Source organism: Barbus barbus (assembly GCF_936440315.1).
Source record: "Barbus barbus genome assembly, chromosome: 12".
In the NCBI taxonomy this organism is placed as follows: Eukaryota; Metazoa; Chordata; class Actinopteri; order Cypriniformes; family Cyprinidae; genus Barbus; species Barbus barbus.
In genome coordinates, this window is record NC_136740.1 from 30,659,378 (window position 1) to 30,684,279 (window position 24,902).

At 36.1% G+C, this 24,902-nt stretch overlaps 3 protein-coding genes and 1 pseudogene across 5 annotated transcripts; 1 reads left to right on the forward strand and 3 right to left on the reverse strand.

Moving 5' to 3' along the window:
* Positions 1 to 939: 939 nt before the first annotated feature.
* On the reverse strand, positions 940 to 3,512 carry LOC306878207 (leukocyte elastase inhibitor-like; the record flags this gene model as incomplete). 2 transcript variants are annotated; one of them, XM_079430404.1, is made up of 7 exons in its annotated part: positions 940 to 1,347; positions 1,832 to 1,999; positions 2,086 to 2,228; positions 2,662 to 2,779; positions 2,850 to 2,996; positions 3,113 to 3,268; positions 3,345 to 3,512. In XM_079430404.1, 7 exons carry the CDS (start codon positions 3,510 to 3,512, stop codon positions 940 to 942), a joined length of 1,308 nt encoding a protein of 435 aa, XP_079286530.1. The 2 variants fall into 2 exon arrangements, with proteins under 2 accessions (XP_079286530.1, XP_079286531.1); XM_079430405.1 differs by lacking the exon at positions 3,113 to 3,268.
* A 2,523-nt stretch (positions 3,513 to 6,035) lies between these two features.
* LOC306878211 (leukocyte elastase inhibitor-like) lies at positions 6,036 to 10,876 on the reverse strand (the record flags this gene model as incomplete). Its single annotated transcript, XM_079430409.1, has 6 exons — positions 6,036 to 6,443; positions 9,343 to 9,510; positions 9,604 to 9,746; positions 10,092 to 10,209; positions 10,279 to 10,455; positions 10,709 to 10,876. The coding sequence occupies 6 exons, from the start codon at positions 10,874 to 10,876 to the stop codon at positions 6,036 to 6,038; spliced, it is 1,182 nt and encodes a 393-aa protein (XP_079286535.1).
* Positions 10,877 to 12,523: 1,647 nt separating this feature from the next.
* Positions 12,524 to 14,926, reverse strand: LOC306878216 (leukocyte elastase inhibitor-like; annotated as a pseudogene). Its single transcript has 6 exons — positions 14,724 to 14,926; positions 14,440 to 14,515; positions 14,235 to 14,352; positions 13,537 to 13,679; positions 13,257 to 13,424; positions 12,524 to 12,922 (listed from the first exon to the last, which is right to left on the reverse strand). The product of its transcript is annotated as a leukocyte elastase inhibitor-like (transcript).
* Positions 14,927 to 19,760: 4,834 nt separating this feature from the next.
* LOC306878588 (uncharacterized protein C1orf232-like) lies at positions 19,761 to 24,110 on the forward strand (the record flags this gene model as incomplete). The annotated part of the gene is made up of 4 exons (XM_079431010.1): positions 19,761 to 19,841; positions 22,268 to 22,345; positions 22,594 to 22,697; positions 23,759 to 24,110. 4 exons carry the CDS (start codon positions 19,761 to 19,763, stop codon positions 24,108 to 24,110), a joined length of 615 nt encoding a protein of 204 aa, XP_079287136.1.
* Between the last annotated feature and the right edge of the window lie 792 nt (positions 24,111 to 24,902).

The following is a 24,902-nucleotide window of genomic DNA, read 5'->3' on the forward strand; positions in this document are numbered from 1 at the left end:
TTTCTCAGTGTGTCTGTGTCGAATGAATTTACAGTTACGGATGTCAGTCTTATAAATGATGTCTCGCCCTAAAACAGCTAAAGCCTTTAATCCAAGTCCAGCTTTCCTGTAAAATACAAATCATTGTTTGCTATATTAATTGATATACTTAAATTGAGTGATTCACTCTTTATTTCACTTTTTCTTTACAGTAAATAAGGAGTGTGTAGGTGAAGTAACAAAAGCTGAATGCTAGAAAGATTAATCATTAATTGTGTTAATTATAATTAGTCATGTTTAATGATAATGTCTGTGCAAGTCAATAACGGATCAGCTGATGAGGGTGGAAGTAGGCGTGTCTGCAGAACCTTTTAAAAAGTTCTAAATAATAAAATAATAAACCTCAAGTACAACTGCTTTTCTAAACAATCTGTGTAGTTTTGACTGTTTGGGCATGTCATATTTTTGGTTTTATATAAAAAAAGTCCTTTTTCATGTGATATAATCAGAAATAAATATAGCCCATTACTGTATATAAATATGCCAAAGATTTGAGATGCTACTACAGTGGCCATTTAAGAATTAAGAATTAAGATTTTTTTTTTTTTTTTTGCTAAAGACTTTATTTTTTCTTCAACTCTACCACAAGAGACATGCATCAATATCAATAAATTCGTTATATAACCTAAATGATTGGGGAGTTTTAGATCATTTTCCTTATGTAAAGTAAACTATTAATAGCATAAAAATGTTGAACAGATTATTTCCACAAAAAAAACACAGATATTTTCCCATTCTGTAGCCTGATTTGTATAAGAACTCTGTGCTGTTAAAGTACTCAATGATTTATATACTTTATATATACTATTTATACACTCAAGTTCAGTCAGTTGTTTAATAGAGCCTTTATTTATCAGAGGAACACATTCAACTAGAATGATCACTGCATCTTTACAATCTTCAAGGAGAGCAAAAGCGTCCATAAAACAGAATGCTATTGGAGGCATTATGACGGATGAAGAAAAGGAAAGGATGGTCTGCAATAAAGGTTTTGGGGGGTAAAGGCATTGACATTGCTGAGATGACAATGCCGGTGGCTCCAGCCGCTTCGGTTCCTTCCTCGTTTACTTCAACAAAGGCTTTATGAATCACCTTCGTCACCACCAGATCGTTGTTGGGCGACATGCCGGAAAGATTCACCTTCTGCCCATCAAACACATCCTCCATTCCCATGCTGATCAGAAGACTCTTCATGTCATAGGTTTGCTCCATCTTAAATCTGGGCAGAGATACTTGAACTTCTTGTTGATGCATCATGCTGGGTTTGGTCCACTCCATGAGCTTCTCGTAGGTCAGTGCCTTTTCAAGCTGGATAATAAGAGAGTCATGTGACTGTTAATATGAAGTGTGGTCTGTTTGTACAGCATCATTGAAGTGATCATTTTTGGGATCAGATAAACCGTTTCAAGAAGACAATATAGAATAGAATTATACAAAAGTCATGAAAATAGTAACTTGACTACAACTCTTCTATTACTTAGATTTATCCAGCACTAACCATACAAATTCAGAAATAATATTTTAGACTTTTTCTTATTATTATTGAATATCATATTTGACACTTCAGGCTTTTATGGCTCTTCAGGCTTTTTTAATTACAAGGCCTTTTATAATTTTTATTATATTTTGTTAAAAATATATTAGTCTGACGACAGAAGGTATGTGGTAGTTTGTGTGCAGCAGTTTTTTAAGCAAAGCTTTTTTGTCATTTAGATGCCTTGATGTAGGATTTATAAGGTTACGCAATTCTACATAATAAAAACACCATATAGCAGAACCTGTGCTGTCTCACCTTCTGAAGACCAGTGGCTTCGTCTTGAATCTTGTTAGGAAGAATGATCAACATACTGAGATTCTTCCCGACATACGGCAGCTCCAGAACCTGACTGTCCAACTCTGGGATGAAGGTCAGAGGAAACTTTGATTCTTTATTCATCATCTTCACTGGTTTAGTTTGAGTCTGCCAAGCATCAATAGATCAATAGAAACATGTCCTCATATTTCGTGACTGTTCAAAATATTTCAAAAGAGAGCAAGAAATCTCACCTTGTTCAGTTTAAACTGTCCATCTCTGGTGGCTTCCTTTGGGAATTTCTTCTCCCAGTTCCCCTTGAAGTAGATGGCATTCACCAAGACCAGTTTCGTCATCGCATCGATGGATCCCTGTGGAAGCAAGTCCTTGATCTTCTCTGAAATCGAAATGGACATTTTCCAGTTTAGGCATTGGTTTGAACTGGTTCACATATGAAGAACACAAATGAATCACCAAAAATACTATTAAAGCATCTGTCTCAAAGCTCATGACTAAATTCTTACAGAAATGTAAATTTAATGGCCAAAAATGTTGCTTAATGTAATCCAACTAACAAAATCACTGAAAGTATTTCAGAACTTTAAACTCTAAAGAGCTAACAGGGAATATTCTCAGCATGTTCTGGCAAGCTTGTCTCAAAGTTATGAACATACATTAATAGAGCATTTGTTAAAAAATATATGGTCTTTAGTAATGTTTTCAAAATGTTAACATAAAACTTATTTTTGTTAGATAGGTAGCTCAACTCAAACACGGGCCTATTTGCAGAGTAACTTTTAAATTCAAATCAAGTTCATGCTGGTTTTCACCTTGTGTTTTTTTCTCCACCCATTTGTTGATGTCGACACGTGCAGCCTCTGATTTCTTCTTGAAGTCCACCTTCTCCAGTCCGGCTTCATAGTATCTTTTTGCATCATTAAGGAATTTCTGTAACAGAGCAAACCGATTGAATAAGAGATCATTTCCAGCACCTTGAATTATTTGCTTCGAGTCTTACCTCCACAAACTGGTAGGATTGGTCTCCGTAGAGGCGGTTGGCGAGACTCAACACATACGGGACTCCTGGTTTGTTCAGTTCACTCATGAGTTTATTGAAACTGGAATGGATTTGGTCCTCAGTTTGTACTGCTTGAGTAGGACATTTCTGTTTGCATCAACAATATCACATTTAATCTCCAAGGCTATATGCACCACTATAGAAAAAACATTGCAATCATAAAGTCATTAGGTTAGCGTTTCATGTAAATGCTTATTCTGAACCTTGAGTTCGGCAGGTATCTCAAACTTCTGGGTTTGTTGCGTCATTGATGGTTCATGTTGACCCTTGACGCCGCAGGGCATCTGGGGCTTCTGGGCTTGTTGATGAGGAGCTGGTGTTGCGGCATTGGGTTCGGCAGGATTGTTAAAGCCCAAAACCTACACAGCATTGTTGTATAAAATGCATTTTCAATTATGAACGACTGGCCATAAAAATATTTAAGTGTGAGATCACCTTAAACATCTGCGCCGCTGTGTTTCCTTTTGCTCCGAGCGACACCATGGCCAGAGCCGAGGAGATGCTGATCGGAGAGTAGAACACATTTCCTGATGCGTTTCCTCCACCGATCTTCTTGAAGAGGTTGAGAGAAAATTGTGTGTTTGCTGAAGTCAAGCGCTCCATTTTTTCAAGCTGTGCAAGAAATAGCAGTAGTTTAAATGACATCAATAAATAATTTTATTGTGCAGGATACCATCTAAACTGCATGTAGAAAAGTACCTCTAACAAACAGAATTCAGCAAAAGCATTACCTGGAATAATCAGCAGAAATGGTGAAGTTTCCCAGCGTGTCTGAGGCGAATGAATCAATCGTTATGAGTGTCTTTCTAAATGAAGCCTTGCCCTAATCTATTTATGCAAGTCCAACCTTCCTGTAAAATATAAATCAATGTTTCTATATAGTTATATTTATCCTCTTGGAACGCCATCAAACGTAAACTGAATGATTCATTCTTCATTTCACTCCTATCATAAAAGTCAAATAAACGAAGGAACAATAAATCTAAATTGTATCATTCACTATTTATCATTCTTAATCCTGATGTCTGTGCAACCCAATAACAGATTAGCACAGCATTCAGGAACCAATGGCTTGCGAGCCACACCTGCCTCTTTGACACAAATCACACTAATCTCACCCTTTACCAACAAATGATTAATAAAAAAAATTGACACATTGCTAGAAATCAGCTTTTGGCAAAAAACATATCCTTTTATTGCAACTGTTTCTTTTCTGTGCCAAAAGACATTTCATAACATTTAATTGCAGTCATGCAAGTACATGTCTCTTTGAATGGGGAAACGTCATTTTCTATAAAACTGTTCACTAAGATTACGATTAAATTCCATATTTGAAATCATCAATGAAATCTGACAAGCACCGTCTGATAAATATTTTCTTATGCTCAAATAGCATCAAAAAAACTTATTTTTCAGGCTATGTTGTCCTAAGCATGCTTCTCAGAAAGCTGACTGTTTCGATAGCAATTTCAATAACTACTGTATATATACAGACTTTTATGTGCACATGAAAAACCATTAAACTTATATAGGACGATGCACACTGAGCCACCTATTGTGCCATCAGCCCATTTTGTGGTGTGGGTTCTTGCCCGCCACAGAGTATGCATTAAAGAGACCGTCTTGAAATATGACATATTTCCCTAACGAAAGCCAAAATTTGAACACATTTTTACAGTACCAGTCTTTTTACCAGACTCAAAACTCATCTGCTTAGCTGTGCATTTACTGAATAAGCACTGCACTATGTCTGAACTGATTGCACTGCATTTTATGTGTAATCATTTTCTATAAATTCTACCTTTTCTTTAAATTCCTTGTTTTTATTGTTGTGATTTTTTATGATTATTTTAATTCCTTTTATGCAAAGCACTTTGAATTACCATTGTGTATGAAATGTGCTATATAAATAAACTTGCCTTGCTTTTTATAGACCATTGAACTGTGCAAACAGGACAATGCACACAGCTTTATTATGCCATAAGCTCATTTTGTGTCATGGTTTTTCTTCGCCAACACAGAGGATGTGTTAAATTGGACATTAGGCCTTGATATTATAGGTATTACCATAAGAAAAGCCACATTTTGAGCAAATAGATCTCTTAATTCATGTGCACCCATGCTCTTGTTATATTCATAGTAAGATGGCAGTGATGCACAAAGGAAATAGGTTATATAAAAGTTCCCATGCCCATGTGAATAGTTTCTCGAAGGCACAAAAAAGTTTATTGTGTGCATGTAAAAGTCAGTATTTTTTATTCATGGGCTCTGTATGTTGTCACTTTGAGAAAATATATGAAAAAGCCCCTGAGAAAGTAAAAATATTTACAGATGACTGTACTATATACCAAATATGAAGCTGAAAATAATGTTGTATGAAACAATACCACGACTGAGGTGCCCTTGAGCAAGGCACCGAACCCCCAACTGCTCCCCGGGTGCCGCAGCATGGCTGCCCACTGCTCCGGGTGTGTGTGTGTGTGCATTTGTTCACTACTCACTGCTGTGTGTGTGCACTTGGATGGGTTAAACGCAGAGCACCAATTTCGAGTATGGGTAACCATACTTGACAATACGTCACGACTTTACTTTATATATATATATGGAGCGATTTAATATTTACATTTTCAACATCTTAAGAAAGCACTTATATTTTGCTCAAAGTGAGCCTAAAATGCAAAATAGTAAGCCTGATTAGGAATAGTAAAGATCCACTTATAAAAACAAACATAAAATAACATTTGGGAAAAGTTGTGATTGCTGTATACTGTACAGTATAGGCAATATGTTAAAAACATGCTAAATACAGTTTTATTCATCTCATATTTATTTATTGTAGCCTAATGTGTTTTTGTTAAGTCATAATTTTATTATAGTGCAATGGGGTTTTGATCCATTTGCTATTTGCAGTGGTTGGTATTTACAACAAGCAGCCATTTTTTTCACACAAAATGCATTGACATGACTATTGCATCTTTTATTTTTTCCATTCTGTAGTATGTTTTGTATCAGAACTCAGTGCTGTAAAAAAAATGCATAGAAAAAATTTCACTCCATTATTTGCTAGAGCCTTTATTTATCAGAGAAATGCAAACACTTCATATTATCACTGCATCTTTACTATCTTCAAGGAGAACAGAAGCGTCCATAAAACAGAATGCTATTGGAGGCATTATGACGGATGAAGAAAAGGAAAGGATGGTCTGCAATAAAGGTTTTCGGGGGTAATGGCATTGAGGTTGTTGAGATGATGATGCCGGTGGCTGCAGCTGCTTCGGTTCCTTCCTCATTTACTTCAACAAAGGCTTTATGAATCACCCCCGACACCACCAGGTCGTTGTTGGGTGACATGCCTGAAAGATTCACCTTCTGCCCATCAAACACATCCTCCATTCCCATGCTACTCAGAGACTTCACCATCTCGTAGGTTTCTGCCATCTTAAATTTGGGCAGAGATACTTGAACTTCCTCTTGACGCATCATGCTGGGTTTGGTCCACTCCATGAGCTTCTCGTAGGTCAGTGCCTTTTCAAGCTGGATAATAAGAGAGGCTTGTTAATTTCAATTCCGGTGCTGCTGAGGGAACGCTGGCGCATTTGGCTGCCACTCCTCTTACCGTCCCTGTTTGCCTATATTATTTTATTGTTTATTTTATTTATCTATTTTCTCCTCCACTCTCCGGCTGCGATGTGGTTGTGCCATTTCATATACTTTGGATTGTTGCTTTTATTTTTGCACTCCACTTGGATTAACTCGTGGCGTGCAAAGGAGAATCAACTGGACCGGCTGTGCATGTGGATCTTGTGACATTGAGCTCACGGTGTGCTTCAGGGATTCAATCTGGATCAGCAGTTTACATGGACTTAAAGACTATGGACCTAAGGTACACTGCACGCCAACTTTTGAGCTTAAAACGGTTTTCTTATCGTTTACCTAAAGACTCTTATGAACTCTTATGAATAATAAGGCGCTGCATTTAGCTGATATAGTCTCTGATAAAAACTTGGACTTTCTGTTTTTAACTGAAACGTGGTATAAAGGAGATTTACTGTTTAATCAGATCACTACTCCTGGTTTTGGAACTTTAAACCTCCCGAGGTCATCTGGTAGAGGTGGTGGTATTATCGCTGTCTACAACTGGCAGTTCAACATCAGTGCTGTAATCATTTCTCAACATTTGAGTGCTTGGTCTTAAGTGTCTCTGGCTCTACTTCTACAATCATTGCTACTGTCTACAAACCACCCAAAATTAAGTTTCATGCAGCTTTTATGTCTGATTTAGCTGACTTTTTGACAATGCTGACCCCGAAGTTCCATAGAATCCTTATTGTGGGGGACTTTAATATTCATGTGGACCAAAGTGACTCTGCAATGGCAAAGGAATTTCTATCATTACTGGACTGTTTTAACTTTTTGCAATTGGTAACAAGTCCGACACATTGCAAAGGTCATGCACTGGACCTTGTGCTTACAAATGGCTCATTTGTATCTCAGTTATCATCTGTTGACATTGGTCTGTCGGACCATTCAGCTGTCTTCTTTGATTTGGAATTGCATCGACCAAGTGTGCGTACCCCTCGAACTGTAACATTCCGGAAGTGGAAATCTATTGATCAAACTGCTTTTTCGAATTCTGTCATTTCCATTCTAGGTGATTTGCATTTAACATCGTTGGACGAGAAAGTTTCACAGCTGAATAATACTCTTATTGCTAACTTTTGCTCGTTCTGCTCCATGGTATAATGACAATCTGCGCACTAAGAAGGCTGTCTGTTGGAAAATGGAGCGTAAATGGCGTCTCACTGGCTTGAATGTTTACTATCTAGCTTGGAAGGATCTTCTGGGTGATTACAGAGCATTCTGCAAGATCTTCTTATTTTTCTCAGACTATTGAAAACAACCAAGGAAACCCGAGACATTTGTTTCAAACTATAAATTGCCTGCTTCAAGTTGATGCTGTTTCTACCATGCCTGTTTCTCAGCAGTTATGTCATTAATTTCTTCAATTTTTCAATTTAAAAGTTGATCATGTTCGTAAACAAATTTCTGTTTCACCTGTTTCTACTACCACATGTCACTGTTCACCTGAGTTCACTGGTGTTTCTCTTATTAACTTTCCTCAACTCGATACTGAGACTCTTAAATGGGAGGTATCTAGCATGAAATCTACCTCTTCCTTGCTTGACCCTATTCCCACTAGCTTTTTTAAATCTTGCTTTGATGTTTTGTGTCCTGCTGTTCTCATTATAAATGATTCCTTACAGACTGGGGTTGTTCTAGGAGCATTAAAGATTGCTGCTGTAACCCCTGTACCTAAAAAAGAAAACGTTGCACTAGACGATTTCAATAACTTTCGGCCTATTTCAAATCTCACGTTTTTGGCAAAATTACTTGAGCGTAAATTTCACAGTACGGAGACTGCCTTGGTCAAGGTCACCAATGATTTGTTGATGGCTTCTGACTCTGGTGCAACATCTGTTCTTATTCTTCTTGATATAAGAGCTGCGCAGATTTATATCCATTAAAATCCTCATGAGCGCCTTGACGTTGCTTATTTGTCTGACTGCATTACTGAGATTAAAACATGGATGGATAATAATGTATTGTGCTTGAACGGTGATAAAACTGAAGTTATGCTTATAGGTTCTCGTCATCAAATTTCTAAAGCCGACCATCTATCCTTGACTCTGGGTGGCTCTGTTTTGGAAGTCCAGAGTTGAGTGAGGGACCTTGGAGTTATTTTTGATGCTAATCTGTCTTTTGATTCTTTTGTCCAGAGCACTGTTAAAACCTCTTTTTTCAACCTCAGAAATATCGCAAGATTGCGACCCCTATGTTAAATTTCACAGTCGTGGAAATGCTGGTAAATTCCTTTGTCGTCTCACGGTTAGACTATTGTAACGCTCTTTTAGCCGGAGCTTCTAAATCTACACATAATAAACTGCAATATTTACAAAATTAAATATTTAACTAGGACTAGGATTGGCAGTCATATTATTCCTCATTACCTTACAGAATTGTTGCATCCATACACTCCTAGTCGTAGATTGCGCTCCTTTCAGTCAAACTTGTTGGTTGTTCCTCAAACACTACTAAGATCTATGGGTGACAAGGCTTTCTCGTTCTATGCCCCTGTCCTTTGGAATTCTCTGCTTCTTGAACTTAGGGGAGTTCAGACTTGTGATGGTTTTAAAGTTGAACTTAATACATTTTTTTTAAACTTGCATTTGCTTATTGATTTTGTTTTGTTTTTTATTGTTGTCCAGCGCTTTGAGAAACTGCGCTTTATAAAATAAAGTTTATTATTATTATTCAAAAATATATAAAAAATGCAAGTCATGCAGACAGTAACTCTTCAGCGATTTATGTTTATGCATGCAACCAGCAATTCCAAATAATGAAAAAATGCACCATATAATCTCTGCTGTCTCACCTTCTGAAGGCCAGTGGTTTGGTCTTGAATCTCATTAGGAAGGATGATCAACATACTGAGATTCTTCCCGACATACGGCAGCTCCAGAACCTGACTGTTCATCTCCGGGATGAAGGTCAGAGGAAACTTTGACTTCTGTTGCATCATCTTCACTGGTTTAGTTTGAGTCTGCAAAGCATCAAGAGATTAATAGAAAGATGTCGCAAGTCCTCATATTTCATGACTGTTAAGAATATTTCAAAAAAGAGCATGAAATCTCACCTTGTTCAGCTTAAACTGTCCATCTCTGGTGGCTTCCTTTGGGAATTTCTCCTCCCAGTTCCCCTTGAAGTAGATGGCGTTCACCAAGACCAGTTTCGTCATCTCACCGATGGATCCCTGTGGAAGCAAGTCCTTGATCTTCTCTGAAATTCAAATGGACATTTTTCACTCTGAGCATTGATTTAAAGCGACACTATTAAAGCATCTGTCTCAAAGCTCCTGACGTCGTTCTAATAGAATTGTAAACTTATAAAATATAAAGTCAATGTTTTATTCAGTGTTGCGTGGTATTACACTGTGAACAAAACTACTGAAAGTATCAGAACCTTAATTGCCAAAGAGCTATGTAGCTCAATTTAAGAACACACGAAGCCAAATATGGCTTTAAAAAAATATTTCTGGAGAACCTCCAAGGTGTCAAGGTGCTGAAAAACATAAGCAGTGTAGACTACATGTAAAATTCTAATTATGTTCATGCTGGTTTTCACCTTGTGTTTTTTTCTCCACCCATTTGTTGATGTTGACACGTGCAGCCTCTGAATTCTTCTTGAAGTCCACCTTCTCCAGTCCGGCTTCATAGTATTTTTTTGCATCATTGAGAAATTTCTGTATCAGAGCAAATCAACTGAGATACAAATGAAATTAGAGTTACAAATAATTTGGTTTGAGTCTTACCTCAACAAACTGGTAGGATTGGTCTCCATAGAGGCGGTTAGCAAGACTCAACGCATACGGGGCTCCTGGTTTGTTCAGTTCACTCATGAGCTTGTTGAAGCTGGAATGAATTTGGTCAGCTGAAACATTAAGAGCTAGAGTCCCGCTGTGTGTGGGGGGATTGGTAAAGCTGAGGACCTACACAGCATTATTGTGGTAAAACAAAAAGATAACTTCACTCGATTGATAACTTCAACATCCATTTTTTTTTTTTTTTGCAGAGATGCAATACAAGCATTTTTTTGGTTCCCCAAAGAACCTTTCAGTTCTTAAAAGAACCATTTTTATTTTTCCATGGAAATGGTTCTCCATGGAACCACAGATGCCAATAAAGAACTGCTAAATTAAATTATGAACAGCTGACCATAAAAATGCACAAGCGTGAGATCACCTGAAATATCTGCGCCGCTGTGTTTCCTTTTGCTCCGAGCGACACCATGGCCAGAGCCGAGGAGATGCTGATCGGAGAGTAGAACACATTTTTTGATGCGTTTCCTTCACTGATCTTCTTGAACAGGTTTAGAGAGAATCGTGTGTTTGCTGCAGACAAGCGCTCCATTTTCACAAGCTGTGCAAGAAATAGCAGTAGTTTAAATAACAGCAGATTTGAAGGTGGACAGATCTTCTGCATCATTAACACAAGCTCTTAGTTCTATTAGATCTGTTTTAATGTATAAATTATGTTACTGTGTAGATATACACAGAAATTAATTTCAGAAAAGTATCTTTAATGAGCAGAGTTCAGTAAAAGCATTACCTGGAATAATCAAAAGAAATGAAGAAGTTTCCCAGTGTGTCTGTTGAATGAATGGACTGTTAAGGGTGTCAGTCTAATAAAGCTAGTTTTTAATCCATGTCCAGCCTCCCTGTAAAAAAATAAAACAATTCTAAGATTAACTGATGCATTAATCTACTTAAATGATTCATTCTTCATTTCAAAAATCAAATCAGAGTGTGTAGGTGAAGAAATAAAACCCGAATACAAGAAATATAAATCATAATTGTATTAAACATATTGAGTCGTTCTTAATCATAATGTGTGTATGAACCAATAACAGATTATCTGATAAAGGTTTTAAGCAGGTGTCACTGTGAAACTTTTTAGAACATTTATTAAAAACAAAATGAAATTATAATCCTTATCACCACACACCCCAAATTGCTTTTTTAATCCAAGTCCAGCCTTCCTGTAAAAAAATAAAACTCTTATATCAATTGATGCATTTATCTACTTAAATTATTCATTCATTTAAAAAAACAAATCCGAGTGTATAATACAAGAAAGATAAATCATAATTGCATTAAACATATTGAGTCATAATGCGTGTATGAACCAATAACGGATTAGCTGATGAAGGTTGGAAGTAGGTGTCGCTGTGAAACTTTCTAGAAAACATAATAAAAACTAAATTAAATAATAATAATCCTCATCGCCACACACCCCAAGCTGCTTTTCTAAATGATGTTCAAGAGTTTTTATTTGTCACATACACAATTATACAGGGTATAACCAGCAGTGAAATGTAGGTTCATGTATGATGTGTAGTTAGTTATTAACACTTCATGTAGTAATTGTGATCTGTGTAGTTTTTACTATGTGTGCTTGTCAGATGTTTGGTTGCCTAAAACAGGTCATATGTTGTGGATACATGTGATATAATTATGTAATATAAATACAGCCGAATAATTATATGTAATTATGCCGGTGAATTGAGATCAAACCTTATGATGCTACTGCAGTGGCCATTAAAGTCATTATTTCATGGAGGCTTTATTTAGCTTTTTATTTTTCTTTCAAAGCTACCACAATAGACATGCAACCCAAGGTTCTGCACCATCTGTATGCATCTGTTCAGCAGAAGAGGGCTCTACCACCCTTATTGACAATAAATTCAATAATGACAATAAGCCTTTCACATTGGAGAAATTATTATTCATGACCCCCCCCCCCCCCACACACACACACACACACATTTAAACACCAGTTTTAGCCAATGTATTATCTCTCTCTCTCTCTCTCTCTCTCTATCTATCTCCTATTTTGTTTTTAATTCTGTTGCCTGTGCTGTGTCAGAACTCAAGAGTTAGTGCTGTGAAAGTAAATGCAAACAGACAATGTTAATTATTTAGTTTTTCAGTTATTTAATAGACTTTATTTATCAGAGGAACACACACAATTAGAATCATCACTTCATCATTGCCATCTTCAAGGAGAACAGAAGCGTCCATAAAACAGAATGCTGTTGGAGGGATTATGACGGATGAAGAAAAGGAACGGATGGTCTGCAATAAACATCAGTGCAAATGAACGAATGCCGATGATGACACCGGTGGCTCCAGCCGCTTCGGTTCCTTCCTCGTTTACTTCAACAAAGGCTTTATGAATCACCTTCGAAACCACCAGGTCATTGTTGGGCGACATGCCTGAAAGATTCACCTTCTGCCCATCAAACACATCCTCCATTCCCATGCTGATCAGAAGACTCTTCATGTCATAGGTTTCCTCCATCTTGAATCTGGGCAGAGATACTTGAACTTCTTGTTGACGCATCATGCTGGGTTTGGTCCACTCCATGAGCTTCTCGTAGGTCAGTGCCTTTTCAAGCTGGATAAGACATAAAAATAGTATGAATATGTTTAAAACCACATGAATACTAAGAACTCTGCACATGTATTTGCTGTTAACATTCAATGAAACAACAAACGACATACTCTCTGGATATTTGCATTAATGGTTCAGTGAAGAACCTTAAACATCCATGGAACCTTTTCATTCCACAAGGTTCTTTAGATTATTAAAACGTTCTTCACACTAAGAAAGAATGAAACTGTTCACTGAACTGTTCTTTGGGGAACCCAAGATGGTTCTTTTATGGCTTCGCAGCGAAAACCCCCTTTTGGAACCTTTATTTTCAGGAGTATAATCTCTGCTGTCTCACCTTCTGAAGGCCAGTGGTTTCATCTTCAATCTCATTAGGAAGAATGATCAACATACTGAGATTCTTCCCGACATACGGCAACTCCAGAACCTGACTGTCCAACTCTGGGATGAAGGTCAGAGGAAACTGTGCCTTCTGTTGCATCATCTTCACTGGTTTTGTTCGATTCTGGAGAACATCAATGGAAACACGTCACAACTCCTCATATTTCATGACTGTTACTGCACGAGCAACTTAAATTACTGTATTTCAAAAAGAAAATAAGAAGGTGAAATCTCACCTTGTTCAGTTTAAACTGTCCATCTCTGGTGGCGTCCTTTGGAAATTTCTTCTCCCAGTTCCCCTTGAAGTAAATGGCGTTCACCAAGACCAGTTTCGTCATTGCATCGATGGATCCCTGTGGAAGCAAGTCCTTGATCTTCCCTAAAATACAAATGTACATTGGTCACTTTGAGCATTGATTTGAACTGGACTGGTTGGTTTGATCTTTGAATCTTCTTTACTTACTTTACTTACTTTTTTTACTTTTGTCATTTAGCAGACGCTTTTGTCCAAAGCGACTTACAAATAAGAAAAAGTAACTAAAACTAAAAAGTTACAACTCTATAAATACTATCTACCCACATATTTAAGAAAATAAAGAAATTAAATAAAATTAACACATGCATATAACAACAACATTTCAATAATAAACATATCAATGAAAAAATTAAATAAAAAGCTACTACTATCCCTTGCCGGTGTCCCTGCCCGGTGGAGTCGCACGGTAGAGTCGATGGTCTTTACACTCTTTACTTTTTTACTTTTGTCATTTAGCAGACGCTTTTGTCCAAATAAAATCTTAAAATTTAAGTCTTTAAAATAACTATATAGCTCAACTCAAGAGCCCATGTAGCCAAATATTGCCATTTCTGCTGTACCTAGTGCTGCCAAAAACATGAAATAGCTAAGAATAAAATTGTAATTGCTGGTCTACACCTTGAGTGTTTTTCTCCACCCATTTGTTTATGTTGACACGAGCAGCTTCTGATTTCATTTGAAAATCCACCTCCTCCAGTCCGGCTTCATAGTATTTTTTTGCATCATTAAGGAATTTCTGTAACAGAGCAAACCGATTGGGATACAAATTAAATTAGTTTTGAGAACATTTCCAGGATATTGAATTACTTGCTTTGAGTCTTACCTCAACAAACTGGTATGATTGCTCTCCGTAGAGGCGGTTGGCGAGACTCAACACATACGGGGCACCAGGTTTAGTTTAAAATAGTGCATCAAACAACATCTTGATTTACTCCACTACTGTTATGTATTCAACTGAAAAGACACAGATTGAGCATTTAGTCATATCTGAATGCTGCCACAAAAAGGCAGCATTCAGATATGACTAAACTGAGAATTCCTTTAATTCCATCGAATGAATGCAGAATGCAGCTTTCACTTCAGTCTTGTATAGATTAAAGGAAAAACAACTGACCATAAAAAATGTATAAATGTGAGATCACCTTAAACATCTGCGCCGCTGTGTTTCCTTTTGCTCCGAGAGACACCATGGCCAGAGCCGAGGAGATGCTGATCGGAGAGTAGAACACATTTCCTCATGCGTTTCCTTCACTGATCTTCTTGAAGAGGTTGAGAGAAAACTGTGTGTTTGCTGAAGTCAAGCGCTCCATTTTCACAAGCTGAGTAAGAAATAGCAGTAGTTTAAATAACAGTATTATCTTCTTCATCGTTGCACACAAATATCTCAAATCTGCTGGTTCTATTAAATGACAGACATAAAAGTACCTCTAACAAAAAGCGTTCAACGAAAGCTGTAACTAGAATAATCAGCAGTTTTCCCGTGTGCCTGAGGTGACTGAATTGTCTGTTATGGGTGTCTTTCCAATAAACAATGCCTCACCCTATAAACCTGCCCAGGCTTTAATCCAAATCCAGCCTGAGACTATAAGCCCTGTAATTAATTTCTTGTTTCTTTTATTGATAAATTTATACACATCTGACACTGACAAAACCAACAATTAGTGTGATGCTTTACTCATTTAGATATTGCCTATAGCTCAACCTCACTGTTACAGCCGGTGTAGTGTTCATTTTATTGACTGGCTCTTTTTTTTCCGCATAGATAAAAAAAAACGGTTAGTATTTTCACACATTTTGTATGATCTGACAATTGACTTAAAGCTTGATTAGAAATTATGCACACTTAAATATTCTGTACACAAGTCACATGTGAAGCTCTTCACTGATATTTGAAGTAAACAAACAAGACCATTATTAGGGGCAAAATGTTGGTGTAAATTATTGCAAGATAAATTTGTGTAAAAACTGACAAATCATTTTTTTTTTATTTGACTTTTTTTGTGAGGTTATAGATGTAATAATCTTTATATACTGGTCTAGCAAGTGTATGTTTAGGAAGAGAATAAAACAATACAATCTATAGATAAAGGGTCTTTTAATATTAGTAAAACAAACAAAAAAAAACTAATATTAAAGGCAGGGTAAAAGGTTTTCAGGACAGTAATGTGACCTTCATATTAATTATATTTACTGTAAAGTGAAAAAAGACATTTATGATATTTTATTTAAATTGTTTAATATTTACATATCATGATATCAGTTTAATTTATGTTCATTAAAATAAAACTATTTCATTAAAGTAATTAAAAAGTCTAAAAAGGATTACCATTGAGAATCAGAGTTAATTTAGTGTTATTTATATACTATTATAGGATTTATTAATATTTTGAATCTTTTTCTGTATATTTTTACTACTTTTTACATCTGATGGGTCACAGACAGCAAGTAAAAAAAAATTATAAAAAAATGTAATAATGCAACTAACCATAATCATGTATTTAGCACAGCAAAGTAAATAACAAGGAATGCTATCGCAGTATGATTTCTGTGATCCGACTCTCGTTATTGATTCAAATGTCTTTTTATGTCAGATAAAAATCGAGTAGCACTGTTATTTTACCCAGAAAGGTAATAAAATATAAATAACTTGAAATAATGAAGATTAGCCAGGCAGCTGCTCATTATACCACACACACACAAAAAAAGTACAGAACAGAAATTGTAATTAAATATTGAAGGTTTATAATTTGCATGTATTGCTTTTTTCCACTAACGCATTGTTTTATTCACAAATATTAATTTATCAAGTTAAAGAGGCTTTTCCCACAGCATTCTCAGCCAGGGCGTCATTGTACATTAGAGTCGTGTTCTGAAGTTACTTGTTTAAATAAAGGTAAAATAAATCAAATGAAACCAAATAAACAGTTGAGTCATTGTGGGTGCTACTATAAGTTCACATAGGTGTGTTAACATGATGCTGTCATTACCACGCTTGACAGGATTTGTGCCAGTAGCTTTGATATGAAGTCAAATAGTTGAAATTTTGACTTAAAACATTCTTTGATAAGGTTTTAGGTTTTGTCACAAAACCCCTATTATAGGCCTTCTTCAGTCGTGGCGCTCTCTTTAGCTCCTTGGTGAACTCAACAGATTGGAAAGTTTTAGCGGATGACATAAACGGGCATAATATGATGTCAGGTCTGTCAGATGTAATTCTTTTGATGTATGCAGAGCTTTAAACATGTTGTTTCTGCTTAAATCATGCTCAATTCTGTCAGTGAGATGTTTTTGTAAACTCATGCCGTCTCATGGGTTTCTAGGGCCCCACCTGCAAACTGTAGGGCAATGACATTAGTTTCCACACACCCCAGTTGGAAAATTTACTAAATGACTTCATTGTATGTTAAAGGATTGTTCACGACTGTACAAAACAACCCACACATAACCCATAAACTATTTTAATGACATTATTGTCATGTTTGGGTGAATGATTAATTTAAAGGAATAGTTCACCAAAAAAGGAGAATTTGCTGAAAATGTGTTTACCCTCAGGCCATCCAAGATGTAGTTGAGTTTGTTTCTTCATCAGATTTGCAGAAATGTTGCATTGCATCACCTGCTCAGCAATGGATCCTCTGCAGTGAATGGGTGCCGTCAGAATGAGAATAATCCACACCACTCCAGTCCATCAGTTAACGTTGTTTCAGGCTAAAATACAAGTCCATAATCCATAATAAGGCTTCTTCCAGTGAAAAAGTTCATCTCCTGTTGTCTTTCACATCAAAAACCACACACATATTTGGTTAGAGCTGTTTTGGCTTGTAAACGGCTTCATCTGTATATATTTCTCTCCACTTTTTCACTGGAGGAAACAATAATATGGATTAGGGACTCTTCAGAAGTTAAAAAACCTTGTAATTATGGATTTGTTTGTACAAACATGCAGCTTTTCATTCCACGAGATTTTAATTGATGGACTGGAGTTATGTTGATTACTTCTGAAGATTTGATCAGTTCTTTGGACTCTCATTCTGACGGCACCCATTCACTGCAGAGGATTTATTGGTGATCTGCTGAAGAAACAAACTGATCTACATTTTGGTTGGCCTGAGGGCGAGGGCAACTTTTCAGCAAATGTTCATTTTTGGGTGAACTATTCATTTAAATTAGTCAAACTGGTTTGTAACAACAAGCAAATGAAAGTTTGCATGCCGATCATTTGATTATTGTATGTTCACCTGTAGTCATTTCGGGGCTGTTGTTCTGATTGGCTGATCTGGTTGCGACAGGAGGAGGATTTGGTTCCCAGGCATGAATAGCTGTGCCAGAGTCCTCTGAATAATGGAAACCAGTGAAACTCAATGCAGCACACCAAGAGCGCTGAGAGATCTTCCAGGTCCGTCTTTCTAAAATACAGGGTTTCTAACTCACGCAGCTTAAAAGTTGCAACCTACTGGTTTCAGAATCTGGCTTGCATTTAAAGAAAATGATGAAGTCACATAATGGCAGTGAAATGGTTTGAGACTTGAGCTGCAGGCTTATCTTGATGTTATATGTCAATAAATGTAAAGGCTATACATCTATAAATACTAGTAAGCTCTAAATCATCCTCCAGTATAAAGCAACCACCACAGATGTTCCAAAGGTAAGTGACACCTCATGCATTTTTAATAATGTCTGTCTCCATATATTGCACTGGCAACTTCAGATCAGGTTAACAGGAAACTAATGTGTCTGGTGAAATTACACAACAAACAATATCATTCGATTAGCTGGATTCTGTGACTTACATGCACAGGCCTCTATGAAAGCACATTAGTGAAAGCACACAGAGGTGCAGAGTCAACTTTAAACACTGCTCGTTGCCATCGCTGCTGCTATTGCTGTAATCATTTCAGACTTTCTCAGTTATGTTCTTGTTTTTTGTGTTTTTTATAATTTCCAAATAAAAACCAATGAATCGCACTAAAACATGGCCAGGTCAAATTTCACCATAGAAACATTAACACAGTCTATATAGATACAGATATATTGCATAAAGGAAATATATATATATTTTAGGACCATTAGGATTTTTTTGCATTAAAATAGTCATAATTCACCTCAAATTTTCTTTACTGTAAAGTGAAAAACAAAGATATTTGTTATTTTATTTAAATTGTTTGATATTTATATATGATGCTATCATTTGGTATTCTGCCTTTAATTTATGATGATTCAAATAAAACAATTTTATTACAGTAATAAAAAATTCAAAAAGTATTACCATTGACAATCAGTTATTTTAGTATTATTTATATACTATCATGGGATTTGTTAATTACATTTTTTTATATTTTCTGTTTTAATTTTAATTTTATGTGCATGCTTTTGTAATTTTTATCAGCTACAAATATTTTAATATTTCTATTCAGGACTTTTAAATATATTATAATTAAGAACTTCAACTTAAAATATTTATAACAGTTCGTTGGCAGTTTTCGAGTTTTTCATCTAATGTTTATATTTCAGTTTCATTTCAATTAATGAAAGAAATTGATCATTTAAAATGCCATTACAAAAAAAAAAAAAAAAAAAGCCATTAGCCACACCTATTTTGGTGTTTTCAGAAAACAATTATGGCATACTTTAAATAATAATATCATAATACATCACTATGAAGATCTGACCTTGCTGGCCATTGAAACATTGCATCTGTATATGTTGATTCTGCGGGGTTAATGTTACACGGCCTGCTCTTCTTAAAGCACCCAACAATGAAGCTCAACTATTAGCGGAGCTGCTTGAAATATTCAGTAGGAAACCAACACCTGTTTCCAGGTAACCGATGCTGGGCTTTTGAGCCGTGTCACAGTGTGTGTGTTTTACCGCTGAAACTGCCTCTTTCATCTACTTCACACTGAATTCAAGGACTTGACCAGCAGCCCAAGTTTTTCTTTTCATATAAAGTGTCGGCAAGACAATGAGGAGAAGCTGGTTTTCATTTTGCACTGAAAACTGACTGTCTCTTACTGATGGAACAGGAGTATTGTTAAAGACTGAGATCTAAACTAAGGCTGGGAGTTTGTTGATGGTGGCGTAGAGATACCTTGGACTGTTTTATGAATTTTGCACACATCTGAGGATCTTTAGAAGGTGTCCGTCATGAATCCCCTGTGGAAAGTCTATAAGAGTAAGGTCATGCAGACCCTCAACCCGGACATGGAGGAAGACACGGTGGAAGAGGTAAATCCACTGAACCCGAGAACAACACTAAACAGTCAACATGGGCAGATATGGGTGAACATGCATTTGAAAAAATATTGAGGCCTATAAGAATTATCTATTTGATATTTTTGCTAACAACATTTCCATCCATATGCATTACAGAGATTTAACGAACTAATAAATTAATTGTGATGCATATTTGTTTTAAATAAACAGGTAAGATATCACAAAAAAAAAATCACAGCATTAACTATTTGCATCTATTTGGTTTTAATTAAATAGTCATATTTAAAAAAAAAACGAATAAATCTGTTGAGTAGAAAAGTAAAATTTAAATTTTAAAAGTGAAAAAAAGTTTAAAAGTATGAGTGTTGTTAAAATAGTTGTGCAATATACAGTTAGTTAAAATGAGTTACTTAATGTATGAGATTGAAACTAACTGGATTTAGTGTTGATAAATATATAAACCTGTTAATTGTGTATTTAAAACAGATGGAAATTTGCATAATACATGCATAAATATTACATTTAGGCCTATATTTGAGTGTGTTTATTCGGCAATTCTTTAAATAACTGTTTGCAACGAGAGAGCAATCTTTTAAGTACTCCAATCATTTAAATGAGGAAAGAACAACTAAATACTAAATTTCAACTACTATACGATGGCAAATACTTCCACAGACTAATATGAGTTTTTCATTGACAAATGACGATCCCGATATCTAGAAAGGCAGGGTTTCTGGTGGTGGATAAAATGGCAGTATTACATAATACAATTTTAATTCATATGCAATACAATTTATTCTGCCTGACCATTATATCAGTCTAGGATCTGGGCTATAATGATAATGCATGCATGCTATCAGTATTTAAGAGTTTCTCCTAACTTTACACTCTTAAAAATGAAGGTTCTTTATTGGTATGGTTCTATGAAGAATACATTTACATTTATTCATTTAGCTGACGCTTTTATCCAAAGCGACTTACAATTGCTATATATGTCAGAGGTCGCACGCCTCTGGAGCAACAAGGGGTTAAGTGTCTTGCTCAGGGACACATTGGTGTATCACAGTGGATTCGAACCCGGGTCTCTCACACCAAAGGCATGTGTCTTATCCACTTCGCCATCACCACCCAATACCATCCATGGAATCTTTCAAATGCAGAAAAGTTCCTTTACATTTTTTAAATGTTCTCAAAAATGGTTCTTCAGATGGCATCACTGCAAAAACACCCTTTTGGGACCTTTATTGTTAAGAGTGTACCCTTAGAAATAATATCACAAAATGTTTGAATCAAAGTGCATTGAGTGCCATATCAGTTGAAAAACTTAAGGTTTAACAGTAGAATTCTCATCTGAAACTTTAAAGTTCACATTTTTGGCTGGGGTGACTAAGGACTGAGGGACACTTTTCCTTGAGCATGTGTTTTTAAAAACCTAATGAATGCAATTCTGAGTGTCAGGATGCATTACATTTTTTTTTAAATATTCTTTCATGTATCTGATCAAGGGAAATCTTGACCCACTTTTCAAAGGCCTGTAACTGGATCTACAGGAGTGATAGGAATAGGATGGCATTCCAGCGATTGATTTGAGACGGATAGCATACACTAGGGTGTGTTGGTCTTGTTGGGGGATTCCCCACAGTTCTGGGCTGTCTGTGTGACCTCTCGCTTACCAGTGAACTTGCATAGTTTCCACAGCCTGCTACAACACAGCAATGCCAACAGATTACTGCAGCATATTCTAGATAAACACTGCATGCGTGTGTCCAACTACCCCCCTCCCCAAAAAAAGAAAACTTGAACTTTGAAACCCGTTCTCAGAAGTTTGCCCAAAACGCAGTTGTTGTATAAATGAAAGTCTAAAATGCATACGTTTTCCGTTTTTAGTTGAAAACAGTGACGGGTAAACACCCCTAGTATGAAACGTCTTTCTGAATATAGCCTAACTTTAACTAGACATGAACTCTACAAAGCGATTTTTTTTAAATGCCATTGCAGCTGAATAGTCTGCATGTTATTAAACAACAGTAGGCCTACAATTCATTGAATACACTGTACTTCAGTCCCTCACAGCCTCATTTTCATTCCCATCAGAAATTAAATAGGCCTATGGTGCTGCTCTGATAATAGTATTTGTATAAACTTATTTGTCTGAAAACTGTTTCACTCCATTCACACTCACGTTTAAATTACCTTGATGTAGTTTCACTACAAACCACATGAGGGAGACAAAATGCTCAGTTTCATCACATCATATGTAAGCTTAAAATTTTTTTTTTTTTTTTTTTTTTTTACAAATCAATGTTTTTTAGATTTAGTGGAGATACAACTTATTTTTTTACTTTCAAATTTTTCAGTGTACAAATATTGTAATACAATTTCTCCTTCTGTAGCTCACTTATCATTATAACTTTCTCTTTGAATGTTTGTCTGTGAAGGTCACTGATGCTGCTGAAGATATTACGCCTATCCAGTCTGATGAAGGACCCAGTGCAATGACACAGCTGGCCAAGAGAGTAAACCTGGAAAATAAATATTATTAATAATTATTTTATTAAATGTTAGCTTTGGAAAGAAAAGAAAAAAAAACACTGCAAACTGTAGGGCTAGTAAATATATCCACAAATGTTTAACAAAAAACTTATACAGTTTTTTGGATCAATTATAAAATGTCATACAGGCCACTGCTGAAACTGCTTGAAATTTCATGTCAGTTTAACATTTAGACATACTGATGTTTGTTGGTCTTGTGTTCATTGCTCAGATGCAGGGAGCCGGAGCTAAAGGTTGGAAAAGTGTTTCGTCTCTATTCACCAAGGATGATGAACACCAACTTCTGGAGGCAGACAATCAGCCGGCAGCAGATCAGTGAGTGTTGTGATGCATTTAGTTCATTTTTCTATTGGGAAAGCATGTTGACTAAATGTTTTATCACTGATTGTTCTATATTACAACTCCTTGCAGCAGACAGGAAATATATAAGTACCATTTCACACTGTTAGGAGCGGAAAATGATCAGTCATTACCTTAATATATTTACATTTGTAAGTGTATATAAGCCTTTTTTAGGCAACCTCAAGCAAGGAAAAAATATGTATCAAATGTCATCTGTGCCAGCTGCCGTTAGAATTTTAAATACTGGGATTTGAGTGTGAGGAAGGGTGATTGTGTTACTTGTTGTATTTTATGTCATTTGTGTGATGTTAAAATATAATTAAATATCATTACAAAGTCAAATATCTGTTTTTGCTTTGAATAAATTATAAACTGTAATTTGATTTCTGTGATCTGCAGCTGTATTTTCAGCATCATTACTCCAGTCTTCAGTGTCACATGATCTTCAGAAATCATTCTAATATGCTGATTTACTGCTCAAGAAACATTTCTGGTTATTATCAATGTTGAACACAGTTGTGCAGCTGAATTTTTTTTGTGGAATCTGTGATATATTTTATTTTTCAGGATTCTTTGATGAATAAAAAGTTTAAAAGAACAACCTTTATTTGAAATATAAATTTTGTGTAACATTATAAATGTCTTTACCCTCACTTTGATAAATTTAATGCATCCTTGCTGAATAAAACTTAAAAATATATTACTAACCCCACATTTTTGAACATTACTGAATATATTTCTTGCAAAAACAAATTCTTTGATGAATAAAACAATCTGAAGAACAGCATTTATTTGAAATCGAAGACTTTTGTAGTATAAATGTAGTATACTGTCACTTTTGATCAATTTAATGCATTCTTGCCGGATAAATAATATATACAGTATCTACAGTGTGTGTGTGTGTGTGTGTGTGTGTGTATATACATATATATTACTTACCCCAAATTTTTTAACAGTATTGAACATGTTTCTTGCAAAAACATTTAGTAGATCAAAATCAATTTAATTCCAAGTTGCCTTTATCGTCTTTCCAGTCCACTGGCAGTGAAGCCCGAAGAGCCTCCTCGACCCAACAAGCGCAGCACTGGATTCTGGGATAACTTTGCGACTAAGTGGCACCAAGCGGCTGCGATGAGGCAAGCGGAAGTCACGGAGGCAGGAGGCGAGGGCAGTGAGGAGGTGTACAGCGAGAGCGGGGCGAGAGCAGAAGATGGAGAAAACCAGGTCGGGCAGGAGGCCGAGGCGGGCGACGGCGGCTCAGGAAACAGCTTCTCCAAATACGCCACGCTCGGAGAAGAGAGTGAAGACACACCGGCCTTCAAGTGGAACTTTGTCACCAGCAAACTGGCTGAGCTGAAGACCAAAAGCATGGCCAAGAGTAACTAGCCAACAGAGAGAGCAGGTTATCACAGTTCAGACCACAGGGGCCACAGTGCTTCATATGAGCCTTATCACACAGATGTACGGCGATCGCATTTCACCAAACCCGTTTAAAAGCATCGACCGTGACCCACACTGTGGCCTCTCTGGGCTTGAACTGGTTACCATTCATGTGGGAAATGCTGTTTATGGGAAACATCTGTTCAGTAAAGGTGATTTAAAAAAGATCATTATTTTTGCAATTCCATTTGGTGCAGAAGAAATTACACACTTCACCTAAAAAATCAGGGAAGTATGAGAATCAAGTATTAATATATAGATAAAAAGTTTATATAGCTCAATGGAAAAAGTTCTAACCCGAGAATATTTGTCAAAAATTATCATTAAAATAAAATAATGACTATTTTCTTTTTGTCAAGTGAAAATAGTTTCTTAGAAAGAAGGTTAGTTTTAGTAACACTGCCTAGAAATACCCACGCAACCAGCCAGAACAGCATAGCAACACCCTAGCAACCATTCTTAGTGCTCAAATACTGAATCATCATTATTTTTGTAGTTCCATATGGTTCTGCATAAATTACACACTTTAAAAAAGACAGGGAATTAGATGAAAAGTTTCATACAACTCAAGAAAAAAAAGTTCTAGTCCATAAATATTTAAATAAATATTTAGCAACACCCTAACAACCAGCAAAATACCTTAGCAACTATCCTAAACACCCTAGCAATGACCTGGCAATCAGCCTAGCCAAGTAATCTAGAAGTGAATGATGTCATGATGATTTATTATTTTCATTG